At 40.9% G+C, this 22,034-nt stretch overlaps 2 protein-coding genes across 2 annotated transcripts; one reads left to right on the top strand and one right to left on the bottom strand.

The window, feature by feature from the left end:
• The first annotated feature begins 257 nt into the window (after positions 1 to 257).
• On the top strand, positions 258 to 2,526 carry tdgf1 (teratocarcinoma-derived growth factor 1). The gene is made up of 6 exons (XM_027003517.2): positions 258 to 509; positions 605 to 654; positions 746 to 901; positions 1,208 to 1,322; positions 1,436 to 1,545; positions 2,071 to 2,526. The coding sequence occupies exons 1-6, from the start codon at positions 490 to 492 to the stop codon at positions 2,172 to 2,174; spliced, it is 555 nt and encodes a 184-aa protein (XP_026859318.2). The 5' UTR covers positions 258 to 489; the 3' UTR covers positions 2,175 to 2,526.
• Positions 2,527 to 18,206: 15,680 nt separating this feature from the next.
• On the bottom strand, positions 18,207 to 21,007 carry LOC113573287 (C3a anaphylatoxin chemotactic receptor). Its single transcript, XM_027003439.2, has 2 exons — positions 20,870 to 21,007; positions 18,207 to 20,514 (listed from the first exon to the last, which is right to left on the bottom strand). Exon 2 carries the CDS (start codon positions 20,467 to 20,469, stop codon positions 19,432 to 19,434), a length of 1,038 nt encoding a protein of 345 aa, XP_026859240.2. The 5' UTR covers positions 20,470 to 20,514; positions 20,870 to 21,007; the 3' UTR covers positions 18,207 to 19,431.
• Positions 21,008 to 22,034: the final 1,027 nt, after the last annotated feature.

Genomic DNA, 22,034 nt, shown 5'->3' with positions numbered 1-22,034 from the left:
TTATTATTATTATTATTACTACTACTACTACTACTACTACATTATAATGTATGCCTGAAATTTTGCTTAAACTATTTTATAATTTAATAATACAACAGCGTAAATGCTCACTCAAAAAAAAAAAAGAAAGACGCCAGACTTGACTGTCGGAACCAATATCAATTGCTTAGAATTTGCTCCGTATTTGCATAGCAAGGATCCGGCGATGGGTGTGATTCCATGTATACCTACGAAGCGGAGGAGGCAGGGCGTGCAGGTGTTAATTGGGCGCCCAGAGTGCAGCTGCTAGGTAGAGCTAAACAGATATGTTAGCAGTCGGTTACCGGTGGAGATGTGCTGTTATTTGTGACCTGTTCTTGTAAGATAGAAGACCTGGACAGTAGACGGATATGTTTTAATAGTATAATTACGAGCAGCTTCTGTTCGTTTGCTTATAAATGCCAAAGTCGCCATAATTAATCCAGTGTCTGGGTTTTGTCGGAGAGCGGAATGAGTAATTCGCTCTTCGGGTAAGGTCTTTCTTTTTCCTAAATTGTGGGGATTCAGTTTTCGCTACTTTGCGCATTCTTTACTTTTCAGGCCTAACGTTACACTTTTACTACAGGGTCTTGCTGTCTGCCGTGATTGCCTGGCAGACCATGACGCTTGGATCAGGTAGTTTTAGATTATCTGCATTCGGTTTCAGTACGGTTTTTACTTTAACGCAGCTGGCTGTACTTTACCTGTCCCGTGTTTCTTTTTCAAGGCTGTGACGGAGTAGAATGTGGGAAAATAAAATTGTCCGGGAAGTCTGTTCAGCAAGGCGAATTCAGTCATCAGTTTAATGAGATGAATGCCCCAACTTCGGAACGTCAGCATCGCGACTCGGGAACTGTATTCCCTTTTATCGGCCTCACAGGAAGTAAGTGATCGACAACAAGGCATTAAGTCTGTACAATTACAAGGAGGTAACATTGGCTGTTAACGAGACTGTTATATTGAAAAGTAAGTTTTAGAAAGTTCCTCCAGAAATGCAGTACACTGAGGCATCTCAGTGCTATGGACTCCAAAACCCCTGGATAAAAGTCAGTTGCTTGGAAACCTGCGGGAAACCAGCTGTTTTTTTCATCGTAAACCTTGTAGGCGAGGTTCTGTGGAAAAGCAAATATCAGTGTCCTTTTCTGTTTGTTCACACCGAGTGATTGTTTTCTTTCATATATATTTAAAGGTGCTAAACTGAGTCGCAACTGTTGTAAGAACGGAGGCACTTGCATACTGGGGAGTTTCTGCGCCTGTCCAAAGCACTTCACCGGACGAAGCTGTGAATACGACGAACGCGTCAGGTAATGAAATCTAAAACATGGAGCTTCCATTATAGCCACTAGGAACCCTCAAAACGCCCAACTTCTATTATTAATAAATATAACAATTAATCAGTATTCATATTTTCCCTCAGGCATTGTGGAGTTATACCTCATGGAGAGTGGGTGCAAAAAGGCTGCTCGTATTGCAGATGTGGATATGGAGTGCTACACTGCTTTCCTGGGGTCTTTCATGGTGACTGTGGTAAGCTGATCAGTTCATCTCTGTTCACAGGAGGCTTATTAGTTGTGAGAAACAGTGACCGCTCCAGTTATGGTTTGCCAACAAAGCACAATGGGTATCCAACTTCATCTCACTAGCATAGTTTGTGTAGATTCACTTGTGCTGTTGCTGCTAACAAATATTTGACTGAATTTTGAGCTTGACTTCATTTTGGTGCTTGCCTATCAGTCAGGCAGACTGTTATCTGTCTACATCAATATCGTGATAAGCAGGGGTGTATGGAGAGTCCTACTAGGAGCTGTAGGAGGCTTTATCAGAGATTGGGTGGAGCAGGCCATGAAGACGTCTTCACACCTCATCCACTGACCAAATAGAGTTACGAATACCCACTGGCTAGCACTTAATTCCTGGCAAACCAATAAAAGATTAGTGAGGAAGAACTTGTTTTTCAGGCCTGGCCACATGTTAATGGTCCCACTTTCCCCCAGGTAGTATCTTTATCATTCGTTCTTTTCTTTTTTTTCTTTTTTTGTCTTTGGTTCACAGACGAGTCACCGGAAGTGCGTTGGTTTCGTTCAGATGCTCCAAGAACGTCTCTGAGCAGTTGTCTCCTGTGTCTGGCATTGCTTCTACTGTTGTTCTCTCGTTGAAGACTCCAGGACTCTTTTTTTTTATTATTGTTTTATTCAGAATATAAAGGCTGACCACAAGTGAAGGATCACTGTAATATAAATATATGTATACTTGTGTGGTTTTTTTTTTTTTTTTTTTTTTCCTTGTGAAAGGCATCAATTATTGGCAGCACTGAAATGATTTTTCTTCCAGTGGAAGTGAAATGTCTAGCTGTATTCAAAACAACTGTTTTAATGTGAAGGAGTTTGTATATAGGATTTATACACAATATATTATACTTGTGTTGCTGTGCATTTTGCCAATAGAGCTGTTTTTTTGTTTTGTTTTTTTCTCTCGCTTGTATTTGTTTCATAATAAACATATCTCAGATGTTGCTGTGCTATGATTTTTAATTTGCTTGTATCCTGCCAGGAAGTACTCACTTTAAAAGTGGTTGTCTTCATCAGTAGTCAAAACACTGTCCCCTCTTCCCCTGATGGGGAGAGAGTGTGATAATGCTAAGATAACCCACAACTGTTAACCTTTCTGCTATTTTCCCTTATCTTAAACAAACAATTATTCATGTCAATCAATCACAACGGCTGCTCTGACCTACCACGTTGCCCTTGGAGTTTGCGAGAGATTTAGTGTTCTGTCAGTAGACAAAATTGTTTCATGTAATTTTCACATCCGTAACTTGGGTGATTATTTACTGACCTCAATTTAGCTGTTTACAAGTAATGCAATACAACAGCCAAGAACAGCAGTGAGTATGGATAAAAATAGGTTTAGGCTTTAAGTGGGAAGACAAAAATGTAAAATGCAAGTGAAGGGGTCGTGTTTTAAGTGACAATCTCAAACAGAAAAAAAAGTATGCATATGGTGCTTTATTACTTTCAACATTTGGAATAATTCAACAATTTAAAATGCAATAGTGTATATTCTACACATGCCAATTATATAAACTACACTTTAAAGATGACACAATACAGTGTGAAATGTAGACATTAGCTGCAAAAGACTAGTCTGAAGAGTTGCCTTACATGTGAACGGGGAAATCTAGCTCCCACACTGCATCTGCCATGGTTTACTTTGCATAGTCACCACTTTGTGATAATGGAATTCTTGAACATAGTAGTGGATTTGCCTTTCTTTGAAAAATTATCCCATTTCCCACTAGAAATTGTCTGAAGTGTCGATAACAGCAATACAGAGAGAGCGTGAGAGAGAAAGTGGAGCTGAACAGAAGGAACAAAGCCAGCCCACCATTTTGTATGTCCTTTCATGGCCTTGTATTTCTATTTTTTTTGTCTGTCACTTATACACTGATAAGCAAACTTCCAGTTTTGTGTAGTGCTCAAAAGGGAAAGGGAGATAGGGGAAAGCAGATTATAAACTCTTAATTTGTTTTAAAAAGTCTGAATCCTAATCTTGAAAGGCTAGTGGAGGTTAGAATGGTTACTTGTACATTTTAAAGGAACCAATTTAGACGCTGGGGTCAGATTTCCACACATAATTTAAACCTCTTCCGGTATTAAATGGTGCTTTTCCACTGGTAGTCCTTTAATAATACAAACTAGTCTTAATCTGTCCACAAAATGGCCCACCTTTTTTTGTTTTGGTTTATGCATATGAATTTATTTTATGCACAGCAAATTAACAGGTCTCTCTCTCTCTCTCTCTCTCTCTCTCTCTCTCTCTCTCTCTCTCTCTATATATATATATATATATATATATATATATATATATATATATACACACACTTTTTTTTAATTGAGAAATATTTTACCTTCTTCACAAATGTATGTGATGAAGGTAATGCCTGGAGTTTGCAATATGTAATATAAGTATTGTCTAATTAATTAAGCTTCCATTTCTGTTCAAGAACGGCGGCTAAACAGATGTGTAGTGATTAGCACTCCTCTCCCATTGAAATGCACATGCTCATCACTATTCTGTTCACTGGGTGGGGTGGGGTACAATTGCTGGGGGAATTTCCAAGTCCTGCAACTTCCCCATTACTATCAATGGTGCCAATGGCCTCTTTCTGACCTTTGAATGCTGTGTTTTTTTATTTCACATTGACAGTGGGCACAGAGTGAGATGGCCTTTCTGCTCATGTTTAATTGTTTTATCGTTCTCTAGCAAACAAGAAAATGAGTTGTCTTATTTTAAAGGGTGATCTCTGTATCTTTTACTTCCAGGAATTAATTTCTCTAGCATCTTACCAAGGACTCAATTATCTGCTTAACAATATAATACCTTAAACATTAAACTGAGGGAAAAGTTAAAAACAAGCAGGTTTTTTTTCAATACATTCTCAATAATATGGTTCACATCTAACCTCTGGGCACTTAAATCTCTACAAGAGGCAATAAACAGTCCTTTTGTTAAGCAAGTTTCCACTGATCTCCTTAACCTAAGCTTCTCTAGCCTCTAACTCTGAGAGATATGGGGCAACCAAACGCAGCATGAGGAACCTTTTCATGCAAAGTTCACCTTAAAGCTGTAGGACACGTCTGAAGTTTTAAAGAATTACAGCCAATCCCACCATAAAAGGGTAGAAAAGGCGATGGGCAGAGAGTGCCACTCTTGCAGGTAGGACTCATAGTAAATCACCTCTTGCCAGACATCCTCCTGCTGCAAGCATATCCTGCTCAGCTCCTCGTGCACCCCACTGATACAATGTGAACCTCCCAATGGCAACAGTTCATATGCACAGGCTTTGGCAAATCTCCTTTGATAGAAACCTGTGGTGTGGGTTCTGTTGAGCTGAACTGACACCACAGGTTCCAGCGGTATGAAAAGGTTGGATGCACAGGATTACATGAAGGAAATCTGTCCCTCATTGTTGGCAGATTCTGGGGGGAGAATTGGAGGGAGTTGGAGCAAATGTGGCGGCGTGGTGTTATGTAGCAGCATGACTGATCTGCAATCATTTTCTATTTCATGTCTGTCTCCAATTAGACTTACTCAGATGAGCTTTGATGGAGGACTCATCCAATGTCCATTCGATGAGGGGAAAGATAACAACAAATGCTAACAACATGGCAGAGATCCAGAGACTTCAAATGAGATCCATTTCCTGCCTCCCCAGGTGTTCCCTCTTTGTTGTACCACTTTAAGAGTGCTTCATTCGATTTAATGTAGCTGCTGACTGCTATAGATATGCATGAACCAGCTCAGTCTCAGCATAATAGAGTGGACCACAGAACATCAGCTTTTATTGTTAATTCATGACATGGAACTCCAACCTTTAAGGAACATACTATAAAGGATGTTGGGGTATTTTTCTTCCACAAAATCTACTCATTATCTGAGAAAAGTCTTTCTCAAGGCATGTCTGGAGATCCAGAGAAGGGATAAAGAATTTCTTTTGAAGGTTATCTAGCTGAATTTCTGAAGCTTTGAAGCTAAAGCCAAGATATTCCCATTAACCAAAAAAAAAAATCCTTTTCATATACTTTATCATCCACCTTCCAATAATCTTGTTTAAAATGTGATTTATTTCTGCAATTCAATACATTTATCTGATAAAGCAAACCTGCTGTTTGATAGTTTGTGTGGACACACGGTGCATTCTCTGTCATTTAAAATATCACTGTCTGATTTTATTTATATCACACTTTTGTTTATCTTCATTTCACATGAATTACATTTTTGTTCCTTGAAAACATTTAATATGCCCATATTATCCATCCTTATCTTCAACGCGTCGCATCAACGTTGAAGCCTCCAAAGACGATTGGTTCCAACAGTGGACTTGCATTGATGTCACTGCTGCCAGTGGTGGTTGTGTTTGGGGAGATGTTTTTATCATTCCCTTTCAAATCAAGGGGCTTGATCATTATTTTACCTTTGTTAGGGCCACAAGTATTATTTGCAATGATTCTGGACTGATGGTGGATCTTAGGGAAAATTTACAATGAAATTTGATTTTTTTGGTGAATTCTCTTGAGCATTTGTGTTTGCTGATTTGTTCTCAGGAGGCAAGAGATTCACACCCTTAAGTCTGTGACATTCAGAGTGGTTACCTCAATGTATTTTCATGTTGGCAGATTCTTATGCATCTCACTTATGCTTCTTAAAGCATTTCAGGATCCCCCCCCCAAATGGATCCCCCCCCCAAATGGTCTGGAGATCAGATCAAAAAGGTTTAGGTTTAGGTGCCCTGTGTCCCCAGTGCAAACACAACTGTATACAAAGTTTTTGTTTTTATTTATATTCCCTTGACAGTGTACTATACGCATAGAGAGTTTAAGATTTATAGACACACAGAAATGCAGTCTACTTAGAAAATGTATCTGCTCTACCTTCTTGACATCATGACATATCAACAACAATATCCACGCCTTTCTCTTTGTGTCTCTATTACTGTGTTTCTCTCTCTTGTATCTCTTTCTCAGCAACCCCCCCATGCCCCCAACCCCCTTCTGGGAGTGGCTAGGGAACCCCTCTAGAATGCCGTGTGGCAGTAGCAAATGCCTCTGTTCAGGGGAAGTAAACAGACGTGGAGTGGGTAAACAGCGGGAAGGCCTTTGGGGCTCACCAGGACTAGAGCTTGGGCTCTGGAGACGACCCCCACGTTCCCCGTAATGGGGTGGGAATAGCGGGTTAGCAGGAGAGTGCTGTCAGACTTACACTCACACAACAGGCAGTGCCGTACATCACACTAGCCAGGGACATATTTACCCTTAACAAGCATCAGTGGGTGGGGGAAGGTTAACATGCCATCAGCCACAACACTGCAGGTCCTCTTGCACTACCTCTGTCTTCTGTTTTTATTCTCCTGTTCTTCTTTTTTTTTCTTCTCTACTGATCTTATCATTCTCATGTCCTGGATATGTGTTGGTATTCTGTGTTTGTATTATTTGCTTCTTGTATTGTGATTCCTACATCTTTCTACTCCAGAGGCTTCTCTCCTTATCTGTGGGACAGTGCAATAACAGGGCAGGTCTTGCAGATACCTCCCCGGCCATCTGGTTTCCACACTGCTGCAAAGGTCCAGAGGAGCAGCTGTGTATGGCCTGGGTGGTTAACATTCTATCAAGAACCCTCATCCCAAATATCCTTTCGTCTTATCTTAACAGACCAAGAATCCCATCTCTAAACTCCCTGTCAGGAGGCAGGTTAACAGGGCCACAGGAACTCAATTGCCTCTGGAATGTGAGTCACTATGCTCTACACCAAAGTCAGTAACATCTTCAGGAGGCAGAACCTTATTATAGTCAAAGTGACACTTGAAATGAGCAAATGATGTCTTGATTGAAAGAAGCAGAGATGGAGTTTGTGGACCAAACATGTTCATCTTATCATGTCAGACAAAAGAATTATTCCAAGGCTCTGTACTGAGAAGCCAATGCAGCAAAATAGAGACTCATATACTATTAATCTTTTCTCTGGGTTTAATAAGCCAATACTTTGACACCCGATGTGGGTGCTGGAAAAAGCACGGTAGCTATGGTGTTCTCCATATTTTCATGGACACCACTCTGGATGCAAGAACCAGAATCCAGTAATACAAAAAAAAAATGTTACAGTAGTGCTCTGTGTCTTCGGTTACAGCTTTTAAACAGTGGAAAAGAAAGCACAATGTCCTTATAATGTGCTATTAATGGCTGGAATAATAATAGGCTAATGTGTGCAAAACAGGTCTCCTCTATTCTGAAGAATAATTGCACAAGAGCACAGCTTTAAGAACAAAATAAAAATACAAAGAAGGTAAAACTCTTGAGTGAATCAGAAAAACCAGCAGGGGTGCAGTAAAGGGGAAGAGAAGAGTTGGCGAGGTGGGGGGGGGGGGTGAGCGCGAGAGAAAAAGAGTGATTGAGACATCTTGGTGCTGACTCGTGGAACTGGTGGTGGTGGCGAGGGGGCTGAAAAGCTTGAAGAAGAGGGCTAAGGTCAGAATGAGGGAGAGATTACTCCAGCTGGAGATGCCTGGGTCTGCGACTCATCACCCCACTCCCTGCCTACCCCACCTCCTGGCCAGCTTTCACTGCTTTCTCCAGACTCCTCCTCTCACCCCCAATCCACCTTCTCCAGGATCACACAGCCCGGATGGCCAACAGGATGAATCGTATGCACCTCGGTCCTCCTGGACCTCTGCTGCTTACCATGGACATCAGCTCCGACCACTTCATTACGCCGCAGTGTGGAGCCATGAATCAGGCAGGCAGTGACGCATTGTTTCCTTCTACCTACCACCTGCCAACTCAGGGGGATTTCTTAAGGGCTCGTTATGGTGGAGCTGCTCCTTTTCATGGTGCTGTAGGTAGCTGAATTATTTACTCTGATCTCAAGACCTGTGGTTAAGTCGCAGGGTGTACTGTCACGCACTCTAAAGCAGGCATAAGCAGGACCTACAACCAGCATTTGAATGCAAGACGTTCAGCGTTTTTTGCTGTTGTTGTTATTATTAAAGTAAGATTTGTTCTCACATTCCCCGGCCAATTGCTTGTTTTAAAACCTTAAGACAGGAAAGATGGCACTTACAGTCCTTTAAGAGAAACACATCACACACACATAGAAAACTCTATAATCTTGATCTCTCCTAATGGAGACAGAGTCCACAGTTTGAAGCCGTGTATAAACATTAAGTGGCTGTCAGCTCATTGTGGCAAAAAAAAAAATCTTGTCTAAATCCACATATCTTTGGCTGACAAACCTCGCTTCACATCACTTGGGATAAATCAAAAATCTGCCCACGATTCATGAACAATGCACTGATAATCATCTTGCACATGAGCTTATGCGTGAGGCCCATATGTACGTACACACACACACACACACACACACACACACACACACACACACACACACATTCTTAATGTGGATGGATTAAAACTATCTTTACCTCCTTCCCCTCTCCTGCTGTTCCTTATACAAGTGTGAATCAATAAAGCTCAGTTATCATTAACTCCCTGACTGAGCTCATGGGTCATGGCACCTCATCCAGATACACCACCCCCAACACACACCTCTGCGGTCATTAAATGATCAATTCTTTGCCTCCTTTAATGCTTTCATCCCATCCAGTACTCCTGAAGATTTTTAGCATCTTAGTAAAAAACTAAGAAGAGAGAAATGGGACACATGCATTGTTTTTCGACAAATGTCCTTAACAAAACAGTGTTGTTTCAAAAATAACACTACACTGTGCAAAGCTAGTTTTGTAAAGCTGTAGTTTTGGATAACCGCTCATGTATGAACCCCAGCAAGCCTATTTGAGGGCAGAAATGATGGAGGCATTTCCCGCTGTCACTAAAGTGGATGCTGTATTGGCACTGTCAGAAACGGTGCTTCACATCCACTTACCCTGAGGTGGACGCGCTCTCAGGAGAGCGTATCCTAGGGGAAGACGCTCTTTTGTTGGAGTCATGAAGTTGTCAACGCTCAAAACGGCGCGCTTTCCTGCCACCGACATTCCGATCCATACACTGGTAGGAGCGGAGGAATTGTCACCATGTTTGGTGACTCAACTGTTTGACCAGACAATGTTCCTGGGAACGTTTGTTAAAGCTATTCCTGACGCTCTCGGGGGAGAATTTAAACGCAGGAGCCACAGCAATATTAATGCAGCTGAAATTCTTATCTGGAAAAAAGCAGTAGTCACCATTTATATGGATTTAAGACTATGGGGTGTGACTTGCATTTGTATTTTTTTATTATTATTATTTTTTGTCTTGTTTTGTTTTTGTATGTTTGGGTTTTTCAGGGGGTGAGAGAGAAAAGGATTGGATATGCATTTCAAAAGCTTGATCTCTTCGCTGTCGATTCCAGACACGGCATAAAATGCAACACTGCCATCTAGGGGTGGAACTGAAACGCATCTACGTGGCATCTGGTCACAAAGCATGTTAGATGTAAATGAGAGTGCCTGTTCCATTAGGGATGTGGTCGGATGCCCTTGACGCCACTCTATTGGGAGTTACCGCATAGAAGCGAAAGACAACGTTGCAGTGGCGAATGTGGAGGTCACGGTGACTTGTCTCATGTTATTTTGCAGACAGAGGGTGCAAGAGGGTGATGAGAGAGAGAGAGAGAGAGAGAGAACCACGGAGGACGAAAAGACACTGAGGAAGTGCTTAGTCACACCCAGCATCTACATTTTATGACACCAAGTTTCCCTGACTAAATTATCAAACATAAATCTAGCGCTTTTGGGTGCCATGGTGTTACAACTAGCTTTACAACCAGAGATGAGACTGGCAGTTTTGTTTTGTTTTTTAATAGTTTTTATCGTTTTTATATACATTAAAGGCACATCCCGGGTATCAAACCCATTACAGCGGAACAATGTATGCCTGCAATGTTAATATTTTGCAACTATATATCTGATCTGGGGGACCAGGGTACCAGTGCAGTGATGTGACATATTTGTGCCATATTTGTTTCCATATATATTTTGTCAAAACATTATTTTTGTCAAACATATATCTCCTTTTCTCACTCTGAAACCACTCTTTCTAACCGTTCAACTTTATTGTGTATCCAAAACAAAATTGTCTCAGATGTAGCCGAATCAGACAATGATTCTTTGAAGATGGTGTGTTGCGTGGTGCAACAGAAAAAGCCATTCCACAATAAAAGAGAAAGTGAGTGATCCATTTGTGCACCACCAGATAGTACCAACACAGCAGACCACGGTACCTTTTTCTGTATATAAGGCAGAAATAACACCATATTATAAAGCAAGCCATGCAGTGTTTACCGTCAGGAGAATCTGTTATGCTCAGCAAATTACAGGAGCAAAAGTTATGGATCCAGAGTCACCTTTACTTAAGTTTGATTCAAGTCCTTATGTTATAATAATGTACATTTGTCACCAGCTGTATCAGAAACCTCACACCTTGTAGGGTTAGAGATAATGACCTGCTGTGAAATTTGTTGTAAAAAAAGGTTCTATGCAAATAAGTTTGAACTGAATTGGGTGTTAGCCAGCCTCTAACTATCCAACGTTAACAATCAGCTTCTGCCAAGAGGCACACAGGACTAGTGTTCGCTGGGTGTTTTGGGGATATATTCTCAATAGAGCAATCACAACACCATGTTAGTGTCATTGTGTTCAGAATTGCCTATTATCTCACAGTGTTGAGAGTGACCTACCACCACAGTATTGAGAATGACTTACCATCACAGTATTGAGAATGACCTACTATCACCTACCATCACAGTATTAAGAATGACCTACCACCACAGTATTGAGAATGACCTACCATCACAGTGTTGAGAATGACCTACCAACACAGTATTGAGAATTACTTACCATCACAGTATTGAGAATGACCTACCATCACCTACCATCACAGTATTAAGAATAACCTACCACCACAGTATTGAGAATGACCTACCAATCAGTGTTGAGAATGACCTACCACCACAGTATTGAGAATGACCTACCATCACAGTGTTGAGAATGGCCTATCATCACACTGTTGAGAATGACTTACCATCACAGTATTGAGAATGACCTACCATCACAGTATTAAGAATGACCTACCACCACAGTATTGAGAATGACCTGCTATCACAGTGTTGAGAAAGACCTACCATCATAGTATTGAGAAAGACCTACCATCACCTACCATCTTAGTATTGAGAATGACCTGCCATCAGTGTTGAGAATGACCTACCACCACAGTGTTGAGAATGACATACCACCACAGTGTTGAGAAAGACCTACCATCACCTACCATCACAGTGTTGAGAATGGCAGCAGCCCAACCTTCAAATTTTACCGATATTGAACAGGGTATGTTTGTGGCTGACAAATTTTGCATTGCAACACAGAAGCCACAGTCTGTAACTATGCCTATAAAATGCACCTATAAGACAGATGTGACCAACAAAAAAGTCTGGTGAGTTTTTAATAAACTTAGAATATATTTAATGCCACCAATAATAGTTTTAATATCTGATATCCAAACAGGTGTAAAACAGCTCTATAGAGCATCTTGACAGCTAATTTAAAGTTATGGTTTCGACCATGAACTTCTCTAATCGCCATACTCCTTAAACAAAGTGAAGGACAGTGTGCTCTCTGTCGGCCATGGCCATCTCTGCCTCCTTGTGTTCAGTAAAGGTATTGCGTTTGATGACTCCAATCAATAGGCTAGCCTACCTGAAATTCATGAGATGAAGCAAAATGACATTAAAAGTCATGTAATACAATAAAATGGCATGTATTTCATCTATCCTGAGATACAATATTAAAAACATAAAGAGAGAGAGAGAATGATTTTATTAGTAGACAGTAGGTAGCAGTTCATATTTATTGCTATAAATATTGAATACTTTGGCAAACTGTTAAAATATTACAAATAATTTACTTACTAAAGCAAAGTGACACAGCAGTATTACTGTTTCCCTTTCTAGTATATTTATTCTCTTTCCCTCCTGGCTTTCCCATGGGTACCATGCAATTAGAGTCATAGAGCAGGAGAGAGAAGGAAACCGGGTCCCCAAATGCTCACTATCAGAGCTTGCTGATTAAAGCTATTAGTCCTGACCCTGCAGACACCCTGCCCTGTCAGAGTTACTTAGAGACTACTCTTGCCTGGGCGACAACGTATTGAGACCTCTCTCTCTCTCTCTCTCTCTCTCTCTCTCTCTCTCTCTCTCTCTCTCTCTCTCTCTCTCTCTCTCTCTCTCTCTCTCTCTCGCTCCCCCTCAACCAATTGACGTTCCCTTTATGATGTCGATCTGCCCTCTACTCTCTGGTTCAGGGTCTGATACCCTGGCCTCATCCTTTTCACTGACAGGTCTCAGTAGTCTTATTCCACACCAGGCGTACACAGCCTGCTCCTACTTCATCACTTGCATTCCTTTCATTGAGGCTGTCCGTCCTCTGTGCCTCTGGCACTGGTCTGGGACTTTATGGCGAGGACCTCTCCCTCGTGTACTGCACAGAAACAGCCGTGGGGGGCAGGGAGGCTCAAGCTGATGGAGGCAGCCCATGGGCTGAGTGATAACTTAAGATATAAACTCTTTTGTAAAATATACTTTTGGATTATTTGTTAGGTTGAATTTGGCACACCTATCATAGAAGGTGCAATATCTCTCATCCATATGCCATAGTAAAGGATAATGACACCTCACGCTATATATAGGTTGTATATCAGCATCTCTCTCTCTCTCTCTCTCTCTCTCTCTCGCTATATATATATATATATTTACACACACACATGTACAGTTTGGTTAAAACCCACATTACAGTCCCGCGCAGGGCTGCACACTCATTTGACCTGCGAGACTCCAATGTCAGATGCTTGTACCAGCATTCCTTTACAATTAGCAAAGGGAAAATTTTGACTTTGTGAAGTCTGGGTGATAATCCCTACATTGCTGCTGTCATCAGCTATTGCTTGCTCTGGTGTCACACTAGAGCCAATGAGTGTGTGTGTGTGTGTGTGTGTGTGTGTGTGTGTGTGTGTGTGTGTGTGTGTGCGTGTGTGTGTGTAAAAGATACCAGAACTCTTTGCCCTCTCTTTCGGAGTGGCGTTTTTACTGGGAATGAATGAATTGCCCACACACCATAAACTGAAGCGACATGAGCCATGCTGCCAGGCCACGCTGCTCTATCTCACCGCTCTGACCTCCTGACCTCTGACCATGCAAGCCCCGCCTCCAACATCCAGCACAGCAGCACACCGGTGCAGGTTGGGGGGGATGAGGAGGACTAATGTAACTCACTAGACTTGCAGACCTTGGCTCAAACTGCTGTAATGAAAATAGTCATAGACAACAGTTGTGCATCTTCATTTTAAGTGTTTAAGTGATTTAAGTATGGAAGGAGGCAAGGGTCAAATATAAAAATATAAACACTTTATGGGTTAATAAAAAGTGCAGCTAACATCTGGCTTCAGGGTGTCCTCACACATATACAAACACACACAGACACACACACACACACACAAACACACACACACACACACACACACACACACACACACACACACTACACAATGCCAGCCAGTCTCTTCATGTCTACTGCATCTCATACCCAGGAGACTTCCCAACAAATCTAGGCAGGCAGCTGACTATCCCAGTACTGGAATATCAAACCAAAGTTTTGTCATGCTTTCTGGGTGACTGCGCACACTTAGACACCAAGATGATACACACACAAAGTGTAGACAGACTACACTGCTTATCATGTGCACCACAGAATGCAATGCCAGCCATAAATTCCATAGCTGAAAACGTCACAGTCAGCTGCAGAAATTTAGTTTTAATGAAGATATTAAAAATAGGCTTTAAAATGTATTACAATTTGACTTTGGATTTACCACAAATGTCCATTAATTTATTCAAAACACACTTTTAAGAAACTACTTGAAGTGTTGGTTGATGGTTATTCAATACGGTCAAGCAAAGTCAAAATGTATTTATATAGTCCTTTTTAAAACGCATATCACAGCTTTACAAATGTTAGGGTACAGATCCCTAATGAGCAAACCAAGGGCTACAGCACCAAGGAAAACCTCCCTGGGTGGAATTAAGGATGAAACTTGGGAAAACCAAGATTTCAGAGGGACCCATCCTCCACTGGGCAGCCAAGCTATGGTCAGTGACATATATCATAAAAGACTTATATTAGAATAAACAAACAACAAAAACTGATTTTGTTTCTAAAACAGAAATAATTAACAGCAAAATATCTGCTTTCAGCACAAGTGACAGTGTTGCTTGGGAATTTGTATGAGTACAAGGTGTAATGCCAGCCATCAAATTCTAGTCAAATTTTTTGTACCATGCATCGAAAGTTGCGAATATAAGAGACTATACTGCGACCCAACTTCTATTACATGCTATTATGAGTACTGACAGGAAGCTGAAATATTTTTAAACATTTACATATTTTCGCTTTCGGTTGTGAGGGTATTATGGATCCCTGTTTGAGCACTGAAACTGCAGTCATACATATCACAGATGTGGTCACACAGACACACAGTCACAGATGTGGCCACACAGCTCTCAATCATGTGTTATCCTGCTTCCTTTCCCTCAACACTGGCAAAGCAGAACACTCAAAAAAAAATCAAGTTTAGAACAATCGCTGGCTACGCAGTCATATCTGCAAAGCTAAGAATACATCTTTGTTGCACTGCAAAGTAATCTGAAAGCATGGGTGTGGATGAGCTACCTCGTGGCTGCGTGTGTCTTCTGGGCTGGAGGGGTGCAGTTCTGTTTAAGCCCTCTGCCCTCTGTGTTTAAGCCTCTCTGACAGCTCTAATGCACACCTTGTTTCTCTGTCCTATCCCTCCCCCCAATGGCATCGAGCCCCTTCTACACAACTGACTGGGAAGGCAGCCAGCAGACGGATTATACATGTGGTACCATGGGATGCGGATCTACAGCGACTGCATCAGCACAGGTCCGGACAGACCCTTTCGGTCTCTCTCCGAACTCTCTGTGAGTCATCGTTCTGGTTTTTTTGTTTGTTTGTTTGTTTTTTGCTTGTAGCTCTAAATGTCACATTCTTTGTTGGATTCTTTCTGTTTCTTTATGTTAGCAACATATCAGCATTCAGAAAAGGCCAAACTATAGGGCCAAAACTATTTTTGAGACATTATGGGCCTATTAGTTGAATAAGGGTTCCCGGCACCTTTCGGTGGGCATCCGTCACCCAACATTACTATGCTTGGATCATTGCAGGCGATGAACTTGGCCTGGATTCATGACAAACACAAGCTAAGGAACTTCTGGGAACAGAAGATAGAGCGACACAGTCAGTTGATAAAGAGCGAGGAGTCCAGAATGAAGAGGAGCGCTTTGTCAAAGTACGTAGGTCTGCCAAATCTTACACCAGTGCAGCCTAAATGACTTTTTTTGTGGTGAAGAATAGGTCTTCATCGCAGTGCATTCTGTGTTTCTATCACAGGGACCTTTTTCTCTGGGTTATTACTGTCTGGACTAGGTAATTACCAAGAAAATTCCTGTCTAATATACAGAAATTGGAGATTATTGTGAAAAATGACATGGGGTTGAACTGCCATATTTGCAGGGGGGACAACTGGGTTAAGAGGTGAAACGTAAAAAAAAAAAAAAAAGATAATTGGATTTCAGCAAAATCAAGCCTCTTTGTGCAGTTTAAGCTTTTTGATCGAAAGCAGGTTGCTCTGTAGTTTCCAGCTTCAATTTGTGGTTATTACCAAATGTGATATGCAGCTTAGGCCAGCACCAATCAGTTTGTGTTAACGCCTTCCCAGTAGGCACACTAACGTGCTACACACAGACATAAATAACAAAAATAACTGGCTTTTAACCAGAGGCTGTGCACCTCGGAATCTGTGGCTAGGCCTGTGAGTGGGTGCGACCGTGGAAGTCTTGTGAGAGGATGAATTTCTCACACTCAGTTCCCCCCGCACGCTTAATGGACTAAGTAGTCATAAGCCTCGCTATCAAAACTCTCCATGGTGCATAAACGTTTTCACGCTGTTTCACGCTGCACGGCTGTGAGCCAGACGTGCTATTGTTTCTTCTTCTGCTGTCCCTGCCAGCACTAAGGTCAGTGTGGATTAACACGTGCAGAGTTACAAATGCCCACTAATCCCTGTGCTTTGGTGTTCCTACTAATCAATGAGAACTTGTTGCTTTACCAACAGCTACACAGACGAGGACGCTGCTGTCCAGACCTGTAATGAGTATACAGATCGCTCACACACATCCAACACAATAAGCTTCAGGGCAAATCCATAGGTTTATTAATAAGGGAAGGAAAGTTTGCATTAAATTTGTAAAGTTACAGTGCAGCTAGCTGTGACTATTGTCAGGGGTCACAGTTTCATCTGCACTGCCGTGTATAGTCTTATCACTCTGGCACTGCTATGCAAGACTATTCAACTAAATTGATATGATTCATGATGGTTTTGCTTCTACAAGCAATCTTCACAAATGCTCTGGCATGTTAGATGACATCCAGAATTACATGCCACTGTTGCTTGGTAAAACTAAATTGAGGCATAAAGTAGATTATGGGCCAGATTTCCTGACAATGATTTATTCTAGTCTTACAATAAATAGAAAATATGCAGTAGAGACAAGATCTGTGCTTAAGTTAATTTGGAAATCCAAATTTATAGCATAATAGCTTTCCTAAGTAATTAGAGCTTCATCTGATAGTTGCAACGGTCCAAACCAATAAACCTGTCCCCCTCTGCAGGTTACGGGAGGAGTGGTTCAAGAGACTACAGAATCGGAACCAGCACCTGAATGACCTGAAGGAGGAGAAGACTAAGAAGGCCCAGAGACTGCAGGAGTTTTTAGGCCTTCTGGGAAGCAATTGAATTCCCCTGTTGCCTGAGAGATTCTTCTTGCATTGCTCTGACTTAGTGAATTTTGCACACTGTACTGCATACTGTTCAGTATGGTTGAGGTTGACGTGCTGGTCTTTATTTTCACAATTGTATTACAGTAAGACATCCCCCACATCTGACAACCCTACTGTGTTTTAGAGCCCATCTTAGAGAAAAGTTTAGTTCACACATGACGAATAAATAGTCTAGCACCAAGAGAAACTCTGACATTGACAAGTTTCAGTTTCTCAGTAATATATATCTCAGTAATATAACTTGCTGACACAGCATTAAACAGGAAGCAGATTAACATGGAAGCAGATTCTCTGCGACACCGCAAATCTCAGCGCTACAACATATGCTACGTGAATTTTGGGAAGCAAACATTATCCTTCGTTTCATTTGTGCTCTGGTGCCACCTAGTGGTTATTAGAAATGGGTGGCCTTGGAAAAGCTGTGGTACGAATCGCACCTTGGTGTTCAAGCCCAGATGCTGAAAAAGAGGTGAAATGTCACCACCCTGTAGTCAAAACATTACCCCTAGTTTGCCCTCTGCATTTACTGATTTATTTAAATCATGCGTTAACTTCACAAATTGTCCTTGTGCTGTAAATGAGATTGTCACTACACTCAGACTTAATAGAGCTTACTTAGAACTTTTGGCCAATCCTATTCTGACTGATATATCCAGTCGTACCAACATGGTAAGGCCTATCTAACTTCTCTGGTGTAAGACTTATGCAATTCAAGAATGCCCATGAGTAGAAATTCTGCATAAGCAGTTATTTACTGATGCCTCAGAAATAGAAACTGACATTAAAATAAAAATTCACCACAAATAGAACATTTGTAGAATGCTGACTGAAAGGTTAAAATCTGAAAGAGAATCACTGAAAAGATTGGTTCAGAAACATTCTTAAGGTTCCTAACATGACCCAAACTGGACATGAATCAGCCTCACAGCTGAAATTGAAAAGTAAAAATAAATGAGTTAGTAAACATTTAATAAAATAAAAACAACCAATTAAATAAAAACAAAAGACAAAAGAAAACATATGAAAAATATTTTTAACAACAAAATAAAAGCTAATGAGATTATGTCTTAATGAGAGCCATTTGTATGGGCTCAGATTTCACATTTACAACATGGAATCAGCATTCTGATTAGTCTCACCACTGAGTAGGTAAGTGTAACTGGGGTGAGTCATACTGGCCAGGCAAACACATGCATCTTTAATTTTTTCCCTTTTTCGGTCAAAGACTAAATCTAACAATCTCTTCAAGAGTGCAGTAATCCTCTTCTGGTAAAATCATAGCTCAAGCAGTGCATTACATTCTGTAAATAAATTATGGAAACAAGTCATTAGATAGGAATGCAGTTTCATTGGAACACAATTACAACTGAATGTGAGGGAAAGACCATGAAATAAAAATAGGTTTTGAAGCTAATATTCTGTGTTACAGAGATTATGTTTTTCTTCAACCCTTTCTTTTATTCACTGCTAAACCTTAATACCCACTCTGAAAAAACATTTTTTTTAGGTTCAGTAAAGGCAACTAACATAATGTACTAGCAGAGGTGTGTTTAGTACTTAATGATTTCATTATAGTGAAAAATGTACAGTACAGAATAAATATCAATATAAAAGTCTTCTGTGAACAAAAATGAAGAAAAATATATATCCCGCCTCAATGTCTAATTTATATACCCACATTCTAACACATTTTTGACTAATAGATTAAGATTTGTTGTCCCAGCACATTTATTTTTTGGACTAATAGATTATGCATTTATTTTACTTCGATATCCTGTTTTTAAAAAGTATTTTGAAAGTTACAATAAGTAAAAAGATGGAAAGAATTTCACTCGTAAAGCAAAACAAAATTTCTACCTTGTTATATTAATACTAAGGAGGAGTAAATTAACAAAGGGGTCTCTATGCACAATATTGAATCACACTAAGGAGGATTTCCACCAGGATCTGGCTTTATCTGGTCACAGCTGTGCCTCGGAGGAGTTGGTGGCACGGGACTGAAGTCCTTTGGAGTTTAATGTAGAGTTTGGGCCATCTTCACTGAATGCCTTCTCAAAGACCCGTCTCAGAGACAGCTTAATCCTCTCTTTGAAATCGTGCCCCATAAACACATATAGTACAGGATTCATGCAGCTGTTTACGTATGCAAAAGAGATGACCAGTGGGTCTACTGCACGGGCTTGCTCAGAGACCTGCTCCCCCCCATACACATCTACCAAGCCCACCACATGGTAGGGTAACCAGGATAGGAAAAAGGCCACCACGACAGCCAGCATGATCTGGAATGCCCTCCCGGAGCGGAACTGGCTGCTGCTCACCTTCCAGGCAATGAGGGCATAGCACACCACGATGCACAAAAGAGGTAACAGGAAGCCAAAGACAAACCTGGTCACAGTTAACGATCTGTACTGATCCAAGCCATCGGCTTCGGTGCTGTTCCTACCCTCGGTCTCGCTGCTGTAAGTGAATGTGCAGATGGTACTGTTGCAGAAGTCTTCAGTATTCCTCAGGATCATGGTAGGCAGGCTGAGGAGAAAGGCCATTAGCCAGGCCATGACACAGCACCCCCAAGCCAGCCTAAGGCTACGATTATTCTGAGCCCAAACTGGCTTAACAACCTGGACGAAGCGGTCCAGACTAATGAAGTTCAGGGTGAAGACGCTGGCAAACATGTTGAGAACAATGATGGTGGGTAGGACTTTGCACATGACGCTTCCGTATGGCCAGTGGTTTTCTAATAGAATGTCTGCAACAGTGAATGGAATGGAGAGACAGCACAGGAGGTCAGCGATTGCCAGGTTAAAGAACCAAGCAGTGTTCACTGTCCTCTTCAACTTCACTCCAGCAATCCATACAACTAGGCCATTTCCAGGGACTCCGAGCACACAGGTCAGACAGTAGAAGAAGAGTGACACCTCTCTGACAGAATTTCTCTCCTTCTGAGTGTCAAAACACTCCCACGGAGGGAACGAATAGTCAAAGTAGTTGGTATCGTTCATTCTGGGAAATCAAGTATTCTCTTGCTTCTCTACTTTTATTACTGGCTAAAAAGAGGTTTACAGACAATAACATCATGAATTAGATTTCTTGCCATCTCAAGTAGCATGTTTAAAGACTATTCTGGAAGATTAAAATATGATTGTACATTTACTTTTTAATGTGTTATAAAAAGTTAAGCATTAACAAACAAGGCAAGGTAAGCGTCATTTTGCAATATGACACACCATTTAAATATAAGTGCAGAAAAAACGGCAATCAGGTTTTTAAATGTTCATCTTAGCAGTGTACAGGTTCCATAAATACAATTCCCGACAAGAAAACTATATCCTGAATGTTTACCTCGGATTCTTTATATTTAGTTTACTTAAATATGTACCACTCAAAAAGCAGAAGACTCACCCTGCCGAAACCGCGATCGTGCGCAGATATTCTGCATACGTTAACTTGAGTCGAAAGGAAAAGGAAACTTTTGCAACAGCAGTCACGCCATCGTTTGAGTGGTAAATAAAGTGTTGGACAAGGAACCAGCAAAACAAATTCTATATTTATCTGAACCACAAACACTTTCTAACGAAATCCATTAGTAACATTAGTATACCTAGTATATTTACAGAATGTTACATATATACTTTGAACACGTAGGCTAAGAAACAGTTCAGAACAGCAGTTGTTTCGACAGAGAAAAACAAAACATAGACACAAATTTACGGAAAAGCTATAAACATTTATCATAAATTTGAAAAAGTTATAAAATAAAAAAGCTATTCATCACTTCAGGATGGAACTTGAAATAATATGCAGAGTTTCCGAAATTTGATTATTCGGCATGACATTGATCTGGTCAGGTTGAGGCTGCTGTTAGAAGTGTTGTACTGGATACCGAATCATCCCTGATCGCCCTTGTTTCAGGCTACGTGGGGGGGGTTGACACTGATTTACAGATCGTGCATTTGGCAAGTTCAATCAAATCTCACAACATGGCGAATAAAAGACAGCCCATATAACAATTCTCTGTATAGTTCTGCTAGCTCGTAATTGCTTCCAGTGCAACGGCAAAAAGCCACAAACTGGCTGGTAAGATGAACGTGACAGGTCACTATATTTCCTTCTTTATAACTATAATCGCTGGGGAAAAAAATCGGTTAGGTCTGTTTTTGTATCCATTTGTGACAAGAGAAAGCAAAATTACCAGAGTAATAATAGCTGAGTTCTGCAGCTGTTCATTAGTTTTGGATACATACTCTGAGCACTCACTAGCTGCTAGAGCAGTCTGGTCGGTCTTGCTGCACCTGCTAATACAATGCGGTTTTTTCTTGTCGTAGGAACTTGCACAAAGTACTACAGAAGCAACTTTTAAATTGCATTGCAATCACTGGCGATTCCTCTCAGTTCACTTACAGGAGCTTACCAAAATAAGTTAGTAAACTAAAAAAATAAGTTTCATTACAACACTTGAGTAGAGAGTTAACATCCTTTGTAATTCTCTGAAGTTTTAATAAACTTATATTATTAATAATAATAACAATAAGAAGAAGAAGAAGAAGAAGAAGAAGAAGAAGAAGGC

This window comes from Electrophorus electricus, chromosome 17, assembly GCF_013358815.1.
Source record: "Electrophorus electricus isolate fEleEle1 chromosome 17, fEleEle1.pri, whole genome shotgun sequence".
NCBI lineage: Eukaryota > Metazoa > Chordata > Actinopteri > Gymnotiformes > Gymnotidae > Electrophorus > Electrophorus electricus.
This window is presented reverse-complemented; position numbering and strand designations above follow the sequence as displayed.

Bases quoted from the DNA above. Each gene is read 5' to 3' on its own strand.
- LOC113573287 (XM_027003439.2), bottom strand. From the start codon at position 20,469: ATGAACGATACCAACTACTTTGACTATTCGTTCCCTCCGTGGGAGTGT.
- tdgf1 (XM_027003517.2), top strand. From the start codon at position 490: ATGAGTAATTCGCTCTTCGG. The intron at 655-745 runs GTAGTTTTAGAT...TTCTTTTTCAAG, and splicing joins GACCATGACGCTTGGATCAG to GCTGTGACGGAGTAGAATGT. The intron at 1,546-2,070 runs GTAAGCTGATCA...TTTGGTTCACAG, and splicing joins GGTCTTTCATGGTGACTGTG to ACGAGTCACCGGAAGTGCGT.